At 36.9% G+C, this 12,028-nt stretch overlaps 1 protein-coding gene across 9 annotated transcripts in view; it reads right to left on the bottom strand.

Moving 5' to 3' along the window:
• Nucleotides 1-5,765: 5,765 nt before the first annotated feature.
• LIMCH1 (LIM and calponin homology domains 1) overlaps nucleotides 5,766-12,028 on the bottom strand; it is a 343,577-nt gene continuing 337,314 nt past the window's right edge. For all 9 annotated transcript variants that reach the window (XM_032633006.1, XM_032633009.1, XM_032633007.1 and 6 more), the window contains one exon: nucleotides 5,766-8,657. In XM_032633006.1, the coding sequence (XP_032488897.1) occupies nucleotides 8,632-8,657 (26 nt within the window). In that variant the 3' untranslated portion in view covers nucleotides 5,766-8,631. The remainder of the gene's footprint in view (nucleotides 8,658-12,028) is intronic.

Here is a 12,028-nt window from a genome sequence, read left to right as displayed (position 1 = left end):
TGTGATACTGGTGTAGGGATAGACAAATAGATCAAAGAGATGGAATTATTGCCCAGAAACAGACTCTCAGATATTGTAAGACAGTCTCTCACAGAAGTGACGTTACAAATCAGCAGGAAAATGATGAGGTATTTAATAAGTGGATCTGGGAAAATAGACTATCCAAAGGGAAAAAAACACATTAGATCTGCAGTTCACTTGATAAAGATCTAAATGTGAATTTCAAAACTTTGAAAAATTTTAAGAGAGTATGGAGCAGAATACCTTTATAGAATTGGAGTAGGGAAGGATTTCTTAAATGAGACTCTAGAAGCACAAAACTTACACAGATGTTCATATACTTACTATGTTAAAATATTAAATTGTTGAAAGACCAAATAAAGTTTACAAGACAAACCACAGATTGAGAAGAAACATTTGCAATGTGTGTGACTTATAAAGGATTTAGGATCTAGAATACTTACAAAATCCTTAAAAAGCAATAAAAAGAAAAGAAATTCAACAAGGCAATTTGCGAAGGAAATGAACAGGTAATTCAGGGAAGTGAAACTGGACTGTCCAATAAAGATATGAAAATATGCCCAGCTTCATCAGTAGTCAGGAGGATGCAAATGAAGGCAATGAAATACCATTTCCTTTCCACCAGAGAGGTAAAAATTAACAAGCCTGACTTAGCGAGTTTTGGGTGTGATGGAGGAAATAGGATCTTCCACACACTGTTGTCAGGCTACTTGGAACAATCACCTTTGAAAGCAGTTTGGCAATATCTGGTAAGGCTGAAGGTACTCAACAAAACAGAACTTATGAGTGGATGATAAAAAATAAAAAGGCAATCAAGTTGGTACTTCCGGTGTGCCCTCCCTGACAACATTCCCCTCCTTTAACCACAAATCCTCAATTTTGTTTACATTATTTCTTTGCTTTGCTTTGCTCTTTTACCACATATTATGTACCCACAGAGACTATAATGCTTAGTTTTCTATTGCCTTTGGACTTCATATCAATGGTTATCATATTGTATGTAATCTCCGGTGTCTTGCTATTTTAACCAAAAGTTATGTTTTCCGAGATTCATCCAAGTGTATATGTGCACTCCGTGGCTCACTCATTTTTCACTGCTGAAACGGAGTACTGTAATTTATATAAAGCAGCGCTGTGAGGGACATCCTTGAACCTGTCCCATGGACATCTGTGAGAGTTTCTCGAGCTTCTCTAGAGTTTAGGCTAAGGTGTTTATGTTCTAGAAGTGAAATTGCTACATCAAGGGGTATGAGCTTCATCAACTTCACTAGATAATGCACAGTTGTTTACCAATATACATTCTCATTAGCAGTGTGTGAGTTCCCATTCTCCACATCCTCACTGACGCCTGATATCATTAAAGTTTAAATTTTTATTAATCTCACGGGTATATGATGGCGTTTCATAATGTTTTTAATTTGCATTTCATTCCTAATAAAATTGAATATATATATTATTTTGTTATGTTTTCTGTGAAGTGCCTTTTCATGTCTTTTGTCCGTTTTTCTATTGACCTGTTCTTATTGGTATTTTGCAGTCCTTTATATAGTTTGTATGCTAATTGTTGGCTGTATGTGTGACAAAGAACTTCTCTTGGTTTGTAGCTTTATTAAAAACGTTCTTGGGGCTTCCCTGGTGGCACAGTGGTTGAGAGTCCGCCTGCTGATGCAGGGGACACGGGTTCGTGCCCTGGTCCGGGAAGATCCCACACGCCGCGGAGCGGCTGAGCCCGTGAGCCATGGCTGCTGAGCCTGCGCGTCCGGAGCCTGTGCTCTGCAACGGGAGAGGCCACAACAGTGAGAGGCCCGCGTACCGCAAAAAAACAAAACAAAACAACTTCCTTTTTGCGATATAGAAGTTTTAAAATTCTTAATATAATTGAGGACTTTCTATTTTTTGGGGGGTAGAGATAGCCTTATCTTACTTTTAAAATTTGCATTTCTTTGATCACAAGTAAGGCTGAACTTTTTTTCATGTTTATTGGCCATTTATATTTATTTTTTGTCAGCTTTTTTATGTCCTTTTGCTCATTTTCTATTGATTTGTAAAGGACTTCATATGTTAAGGATATTAACCCTTTGTCATGTTTGTTGGGAATATTTCCCCTAGTTTCTTATTACTTGTAAATTTTGCTTAAAATTCTCTTTATCGAGTACGTTTTTAAGCATATTTAAATCCTAATTCTTCCTTTTCCTGTTTGTGTTTTTCACACTTGACAAAAATTATCTCATCTGGAATTAATTTTGTGATGAAGAGATGACATTAATCAACTGTCCCTCCTTTATCCACTGATTTATCATTATTATACACTAACATTTTTATGTTTACTTGGGTCTGTTTCTGGGCCATATACTTTGTTGTGTTAATTATAATTATTTTATCCATTCTTGCCCAAGATACCTACTTCGTTTATTGTTCTCTTTTTAGTAAAGTTTACCATTTGGTAAGGCAAATTCCTTTGTTCTTTTCAAACTTTCTTGGATCATCTCAGAATAGGCATTCTCCATTTCTCTAATCAAATATTTCACTCGTTTCCCAGAGTGTTAGCATATAAACAAGACGCAGCTTCTCAATTTTCAAAGTGTTAGAAAACGTGAAATACTTTCATCACCACTTTTCATGAATTCAGGAGGAACTGTTGAATGTTCCAAGGTCAGAGCTTGGGACAGTAATTAATATTGTACCATTGAGAGTGAGGGTGTAGCACTTGACATGATGTTTGATAGGGGCTTCCTATAGTTATACTTCAGTCACTTTCAGCCAAGGTATTTTCTTTACTTCTTCTTTTTTTTTTTTTTTTCTTAATTCCCCGGCCAGGGATCGAACCCGGGCCCACAGCAATGAAAGTGCCACATTCTAACCACTGGACTGTAGGGGAACTTCCCAGCCAAGGTATTTTCTAAACCAACAGGGCCTGTTATGATTATTCTCTCTCTCCTTGGTGGACCATGAAGAAAACAGGCTTTCATGGACAATGTCATTATTCCTGCTGAAAAAGTGAAACGCCTTGATTCCTGTATGAATGAATTCGTTTGTGGTGAAATGCTACTGTACTATAGGAATCAATGAGCTGGACCCTCAGTGTCTTCTCCCCAACAGAGTGGTTAGAGAGGGACCTCTCCTTTGTTCAGGCCTTGGCTGTTGAGTTTGAGAAAGTGGAGGACCCGTTTAGCAACACAAAAGTTGGGTTATCTATCAGGCAGAACTGGTATTCCCCAGTTCTGGAGACCAGACTTGGGGTTGAGCGGGGGAGGCTTTGCAGGTGGTGTGTGTCAGGAGAGAGGTCCCTGCGGCTCTGGCCAGAGGTGTGGATGGTCTGGAGACACTCCTCGGCCTCCTCTCCAGCAAACACCAAAGTGTCCAAGGTCACGCCAAAGGGGTAAAAATGGGATAATAAGTCTATTGGAGTATTTTGTAAGTTTACTATAAAAAGAGTGTCCCAGTCTCCGTTTGAGTGTGGATTAAATCCTGCGACGTCCAGCTATGCTCAGGGGTCCTTCTAGTTGGTCTCATGTGGGGTCCCAGACATGAGGACCAGGCACAGTTGAATATGAGCTTCACCTAATCCCTCCCGACTGGGGCCAGTTGAAATACACAGTTATGTAAAATCTTACACTCATTCAGAATAAGTCACTTATTCCTCGTATACCTCTATTCGTCACCTATAAAATGCGGAGGCATACATTTATCTTCTCATGTGCCAGAAATGCTTTTTGACAAATAAAACAATGCTTGCAAAAGTAGAGTTGATAACATGGTGCTAAACAAGTTCAGAAAAGAGTCTGCCTTGTATATTTACACACTTTTCTGTCCTTTTGAGTCATTCAGAACAAGGAAGGAAGGGGAAGGGCATGGTTCTGCAAAATGCTGGACACGGGTGCTTGTGAAAGAGCAATTTTTGATGACAATACACAAACAATGCTGAAAAGTGTCATGAATTGTAGCGATACCACCTGTTGATCAATGGCTTTATCAGCTTCTTTCTCTGAATGACCCAAGACACTCCAAAAGCAAAAATTTGGATGCCAAATCTCGACGTATTTGTCAAATGAAAGGACTCACAGCAACTTAGTAGCAGCTGATAGAAAGGAGATTTAGTTACAGGTTGTGGCCTGAGAACAAAATTGGACTTGTGGGTATGTTTTGTGGAGCCTCACAATTTTGATTGGCGCTGTGCTGGAAAATGCTTTGAATTGCCAATATTTAAAAATCTGGGGATTTCGTATGAAAACAATTGGTTAGAGCTGGGTAGCTGCCTCCTTCTTTAGACAGGACTGCTTTTTTTCTGCTGTGCACCAGTGCCAATGTTTATTATTATTATTCAAAATTTTATTGAAGTATAGTTGATTTACAGTATTGTGTTAATTTCTGCTGTACAGCAAATTGACTCAGTTATACATATATATTCTTTTCCATTACAGTTTATCACAGGATACTGAATATAGTTCCCTGTGCTATCCAGTAGGACCTTGTTGTTTATCCATCCTATATATACTAGTTTGCATCTGCTAATCCCGAACTCCCAATCCTTCTCTCTCCCACCCCTCCTCCCCCTTGGCAACCACACGTCTGTTCTCTACGTCTGTGAATCTGTTTCTGTTTCGTAGATATGTTCATTTGTTAGACAAAACTGTTCTTTTTTCAGTTTGCCATAGTCTATACCACTCTCTTAATACTGTCCTCTTCTGGTTCTCATTTACAATACCTAGCTGGTCCCTCCAGTCATTTGAGTTTGTAACCCCTGACTTAGATAATGCCAAAGGATGGGGAGAGATCCTTTGTGGTCCAGATTCAGACCTTAAAAAGGAGTCCTTAGGTCTCGAAGAAAGTCAATGGAAGAAAAGCTAGTTCAACATTATCCCAGGTAAAATGTTCTTCTTTTAATAAAGACATTCTTCATAGATCACACGTTAGAATAACAATCTTTTCTTTGTTTTGAAATGCATTGTAGTTGAATAAACTTTCACTTAAATAACAATGGATATATTAAACTACTCCAATAGTTGCTAAAATTCTCTTACAATAGTCAAAGAATTCACTTTTATACGCAAACAGCAGCAACTACTAACTGCATACCAAACTTTGCAAAAGAAGCAGCAGAATACAACTTGCAGTAGCCATTAGAATATTGCGTCTTAAAATGATGGAACCTTTCAAGGCATTTGAGTGCTATTGCGACCACCTACAAATTGGAGACACAGTGCCAGGCAAGATACTTGTGTATTTTGCTGATACAGTATCAGCAGGATGCCACCTTTTCAAAGGATATTCCCAGATTCAACAATGCAGAGAAAGGTCCTCCGTGAACAGACTGTATGTATACAGTGAGAGGGAGCATTGGGTCAGCACTGGAAAAAGCGGCAGAATACAGCGGCTTTAAAGGGTTTGACGTGGTTTTCTCTAGCCAGTACTGGAAGTAAACCATCATTTGGTTGTTTTAGACAATTTCCTCTGGTATTTGCGTGGTCTCTCCTGGTTATTGTGATTCTCATCTCAAGGAGTTTGAATCCTTCAGTGGCAGGCAATTCCTTGGTGACTCCTACAGTCAGCTGGTAAGTTTGATTTGCCTTAAATAGCTGACCTCAAGATGCATCAATATACATATGCAAATACGCATCATTGCCATCAACTGACCCTGTAACTCTGGACCAAAAGCTGCAAGAGAGAGACAGCCTGATTCTCTCTTCCCCAAGTAAGAAAACTGGCCCCCCCACCCCTCAAAAAAAAATCAATGAAATACAAAGTTGATTTGAGTATTTTATTTATAAATGTACATTTACTATAAAAGCTGTTGCATTTTAGACAACTTTTTTATGTTTATTTTTTACTATTTCTCAGAGGCATTTTAGAATAAATATTTTAAATGAAGGTTAGTGTAACTGATATAGAACATTGGCCCACCCAGAACAGTAACATCTTTTGGACGGACTCACATATGAGGTGGATCATTTCAGCCTGTTAAGTCTTACACTGTGTATAGATAACTATAATATGTATTGCATTAGTAACACTACACGGAAAGAATGAACACATGTCATGAAAGTTTGCAAGTGAAAAACAAAGAGTTACCCATTTTTTTCCTTAAGAAAGAGAAGGGACAAGCTTTTGAAGTATAAGAAAAAAAAAGATATACTTCCTCAGGAACAATAAATCACTCACTTGCCTCATCTGTTTTTTAAACAAACACATTTACATTGTAGCTCAACAGAGCAGAGCACTTTTTTTTTTTTCCTGGGATCTCAAAGATTATTTGAAAAGAAATAGATCATACTCATTATGCTGCATTGGAAAAAACAAGATCTAGTCTGCCTGAGCTGCCATGTAACAGACTCCAAATGAAATATAAATCAAATATAAATAGAAACAGTTGGCAATTAGAATTTAGAAAATGTTGGAGATTATTCTGTGCTGGTGACTATTGTTCATTATGGAAAAGCACATTTTGCAGTTGGAGATGGGGCTTTATTTTTCTTGATTCTAGCTTCAATACAATGTACAATGAGTCTCACTAAGAAGTATGTATAAATGAGTTTGTGAAACCAGAAGAGAATGTGCAATATTCATAGAACCCTTACAGAACAGATGGAGTTCCACATGTAAAAAGTATTCTAGAAAAATCGGTTATGAAGAATCATATTGTACATGTTTGTGCATTACTGGTGGTAAAGTACTCTGCTAGTATCATGCAAAGTGTAAACATCCACATTATCAAAATATTTAATAAAACATGCAGGTGGTTAATCAAAATATGGGACTTAATCTGTACATTTTCAAAACGTTCTTTTTTTTAGTTTTTCTATTTTTCTTTTTCTTTTTTTAAATTTTTTTCCTCCTGTAAAACAGCGGACACCTCCATGAGAAGTCTTGAGAACTTGGAGGGGACTTCATCTGTCTTCAATGTACTGCATCCTTAATTCATCACTGACTATGTGCAACAGCTTTGCATTTTCTAAGGCACAATTTTAAATGAAATGATGTGTAAATTTCAATCTAACAACAGCTCATCCAAATGACAAAATGGTCAAAATACCTCCAGTGGCTGAGGAAATTTCTGTACTTACATGGAACCCGCATGCAGAGAACCGTCTAGCATGTAAATAAATAATTGCTAGTCATATTCAATAAGACACAGAAAAAAAATTATTGCTTACATAACAGAAAAACATCTACTTGATTTCCTTTTATGACTACGTTAACCTATTAGGAGTATATCCAGAGTCTACATTCACAAAATGTCATCTGTCATCACTTATTTGCCATCATTTTAAGGCAGAATAAATAGTCCCCCTTTCCCCAGTCTTAAAGAAAACAGCCTGGAGATCTAAAATGTGATGCTTTTTAGTAACCTGATTCCTTTCTTGGCCAGATGAAATTCATCACACAGGGCAAAAAATAAACCAGCTCTCCGCAAGAGTTTCTCGCTAAACTTCTCCATGAGCAAGGTCCAGTATTGGTAGTAAAGAGAGTTGGTGATGTAGGGCGTGAGGAGAGCAGGTAGGTATCCAGGAGGGTGGACAGGGCACGATGTGAACAGTAGGTTCTTGTTGATCACATGCTAGTGGCTTCTCACATCATATGTCATTCAGATTCTATTAAGATGGACTTAATGCTTTACTTTAGCCACCTGGGCTTCAGACCCCCAAGGAGAACTTGCAGGCAAGGGTGAGCGGTGGTCACACCTAATGATGGGCTGATCTCAATGAGAGCTTCCATATGTCCCACACTGAGCCTCTTTTTGAATCTAGAGCCTAAAGAGAAGCAAGCAACAAAGCCCTCCTGGCTATCATTGACCCACCACTCTTTGGAAGATTAAACTTCCTCACAGATTTTGGTAATAACTTTGGAAATGATGACTGAATTATGTCCCTCTGGTTTCTTCCTACCCTTGGGCAATGTCCCAGAGTGTAAGCCTAGCCCGTATAGCAAGGATTCTCTCTATTTGATGGGTGAGCCTACAGCAATGGCATAACTTCCAAAGGACACAGAATCTAACACTAACGGTGCAATAATTTATTGGTATGACTTCCACCTCAAAAAGTAAGTAACACAAATGTTTCAGGATTACAGTATATATTATCAGACTAGCATCTTTGCATTAAAAACAAGTTATAGCTCAGAGCTAGATGGTGTGATTTTTAGTTTCTGAAATGCATTAATTGTATGCTCCTGTCTCAGAAGACCCCATGTCTCAAATTGGCATGTCCTGCATTTTCTGCAGCTCAATTCTGTAAACATAAAGTTTTTAATTCCTAGAAATGCTAAAAAAAACCCAGGTTTATTGCATCATTTATCTCATTAACTCCCAAAGAAAAGAATAACACATTTTAAACTGTAAGCCTGTTTGACCATGCTAAGACCTTTTTTGGGAACTATTCAGGATCGTTACAATTCAATATTCTTTTGTATATACTGTGCTAATGCCAAAAAAAAAAGGAAAGCAGGAAAAACACAAACACTGTGCTACAAAAGAACAGATACCATCTTTTAGAATAGCCTTTCAGAAATTAGATGAATGCTGAGAAGCCCCTGCACTTAGGGTTTTGTTAAACGATTGCCAGGGGACACCCTCAGTAAGGAAATGGTGAGTGATCTGGAAGCTCGAAAACCACGTCACAATGTTGTGGGTTGGCCAGCGCCTGGGACAAAGAACACAGAGCAACATTTGGTTAAAGTAGTCAACCATTCTGGCTTCAGATGTTTAAACATTTCCAAAATTAGCAATGCCCTTTGCCGAAGTCTCTTCCCTCTAGGGAGGGGAAACTCGTCCCACTATGCTACTCAAAATGTGGTCCGGGGACCAGCCATATTGGCATCACCTGGAGCTTGTTAGAAATGCAGACTTTCGAGCCCCATCCCAGAACTGAACAAGGTGATTCATATGCCCTGTCAAGTTTGGTTGAAGTCCTCTGGATTTCACCCTAAACCAAATGATCTCCACCAAGTTTTCTACCTTGTCTTCTGGGGCAAATAAGCAAGAAAATAATCTCTCTTCTTTCAGTTTCTCTAGGTTGTGGTTTCTCTAAGAATAAATACATTGCAAGAGGAGGAATTTGACATATGATCTAGATATAAGGATTGTTAGATTTAGCAAATAAAATACAGAACACCCAATAAAATTTGAATTTTAGATAAACAACAGATACATTTTTTAGCATATATCCCATGGGATATTTGGGATATACTTGTGTTACATCCTGAGCAGGTGATGTTTGGGACACACATACTAAAAAAAATTCACTGTTATCTGAAATTCAAAAACATTTAACTGGGCATCTTGTATTTTATCTGGCAAACCTATCTAGGAAGGATGCTTTGGGTCCCATAGTTCCTGCTGAAACCTTCACAAAGTTTCTCCTTCATTTTAGGCACTAGAGTTGTGATAAGGCAATCGCAACATTGGAAAAGACCCCAGGGATTTTGCGTTAAATGCATCTCACAAGAGTGAATGATGGAACAGACACAAAGACGTGGTCATCTAACACCCAAGCACAAATGGCACCAGTTAAACATGTGATGGCTTGATCCATGACAGGTAATTTGTTTTGCACTTCTATTCCCATTTACATATGAACTTAAAAACGGTTTACGTTGCTTTTAGGAATTGCATTTTAATACGCTGCTATGCTCTTTTTCCCCTCCAAGAGAAAAATTTCATTTAAACGTGGCTACTTACTTAAAGAAAATAGGCTTATATATTCAGGTTTTATTATTCTACACAATGAAATTATTTTGTTTCACTTAGAATGCTTATGATGTAAACCACCCCTCACATCTATCCATCTCCCCTCTTCTCAACTTAGATCAAAAGAAAAAAAAAAAAAGAAAAAACAATTTTAGCCATTTTTCCCATTCTGACTCTTTTATGCATTTGGGGTATATTCAACCAATTCAAGTGTATTTCTCTAGCCAATTATTAACCTTTCCATCTATTCACTCTGAAGATATAGTTTTTCCTTATGACACCAAGAAAAATGAGCAGTATTCTCAGATGTACTGGTCATTCTCCCTGTCATGTGTTGACTTAATTAAAGTTTAGCCTAAAATGATATTAACATTTATCTGGAAAAATAAACATGAGAGTTAGGAAAACTCGGAAAAAATAATTGGAGAGAAGGTAGCCACTCTCTGCTTCAATATTGAAACATAATATGAAGCTATGATAATTAAAACTGATACTAGAGAATAAATAGGCTAATAAAACATAATAAAATATCCAGAAGAAGACCCAAATATATATGGGAACTTAGTTTAAGAGAAAGCTGGTATTTCAAATTAACAAGAAAAAATGGGATTATTCATTAAGTTATAGACATACAATTGGCTAATTGGAAAAAAAAATAAAGCTAGTATTTATCTTATTTCTTGTCCCCAAATACATTTCTGATTATCACACGTTTACATGCCAAAAAAACCCAGAAAATAATTCTAGGAGAAATCTCAGCTAAATTTATTTATACCCTTGGAATAGTGAGAGTTTTTCTAAGGAGGACACAAAACCCAGAATCCAAAAAGGAAAAAAAGAGATATGTTTAACTATTTAAAATGAAAATCTTTTCTATGAAAAAAAAAAAATCACAAAGTAGAAAGACCAATGATAACTGCCCAAAGCAGCAAATATAAAATAAAGGGAAATTTTCCTTAATTTACAAAGAACTCGTAAAAATCATCTGCCAATAGAACAATGGGCAAAAGATAAAGAAATATAAATGTCAATAGAAAAAGAAATATAAATGGTGAACAAACATATGAAAAGATGTTTAAACTAATTTATAGTTAAAGACTACAGATCAAAGCAAAGAGGTTTTTTTTCTTTTTTTTTTTTCCTCCCCACTTAGCAGAGTGGAAATTTTAAAAGTTTGATGATATCCAGAGCTGACATAGGCATGGAGAGAGAAAGAGGCTCTCTTATATACTTCGCAGGGAGCATACACTTTTCTGGAAGATAATTAGGCAAGTTGCCTGAAAATTTAAAAAGCACATGCCTTTTTATTCAGCAGTACCACTGCTCAGAATCTACCCTGTGAAAATGCTTTCAAATGTTCATCAAGACATACACACAAGGATGTTCACTGGAGCATTTAAAAAATAATATTAAAAAACTAGAAATAACTGCAGCACTCATTCATAGAGCATTAATTTTAAATTATGGTTAAGTCCACACAATGGAATTGTATGCAGCTATTAAAGAGCCATTAAAAAGAATGAGGAGAAAGAAAGTGCTATATGGAAAAATTCCCAAGATATATCATTAGGTGAAAAAAAACAGCAACAAAAACTAAGTACCACTGTGGCTATGTCATTACCTTTGTGAAATAAGAACCAATACAGGTAGATGTGTCACACACACATGCATCTGTGTGTGTGTGTGTGTGTGTGTGTGTGTGCACGCATGTGCGTGTATACAAACATACATTCTGCCCCTCTCCCCAAGAACTTATTAGAAAGTGATTACGTGGTTAAGGTTGAAGAGGTTCACTTTTAATTTGGTATCTTTCTAAACAATCTAATTTTTCTAACCTTTTACTACTTATAACTTCCATTTATTTATTCTTTTGAATATTGATATTGGTTATCTAGACAGAGAGATAATGAGCCTTTTTGCTTTCTTCTTAGTACCTTAGTATTCTAAAAACCATCCTAGTAAAATATCACATCAAAAACATTAAAGAAAAAATCATATCTTTAATCTACCTCCAATCACCTTATTTTTCATCTTACAGGACAATTACAGGAACTCTATGGTTCTTGTCTTTAGATTTGGAATCAAAAGCAGTTAGTGGCCTTTATATTTGTATACACAACAGAAAAATTGCTGGCCTAGATCTGAAAAGCTAATTTCCAAAGAAATGACAACGAAACACCCAGCTTCTCAATTAAAATGAAAATCTGGATGAAAGCAGGTCACTGTTATCCAGAGGTGAGTTCAGGTTTGTTCTCTGCCGGCATTCTTCAAGCACTTCAAATTATGAAAGAAATTCAGATTTACAGCACTTTTCAAATCTGGTTC

Source organism: Phocoena sinus, chromosome 5 (genome assembly GCF_008692025.1).
Source record: "Phocoena sinus isolate mPhoSin1 chromosome 5, mPhoSin1.pri, whole genome shotgun sequence".
Lineage (NCBI taxonomy): Eukaryota > Metazoa > Chordata > Mammalia > Artiodactyla > Phocoenidae > Phocoena > Phocoena sinus.
The sequence above is the reverse complement of the archived record's forward strand: the minus strand, read 5'-3'. Positions and strand labels throughout refer to the sequence as shown.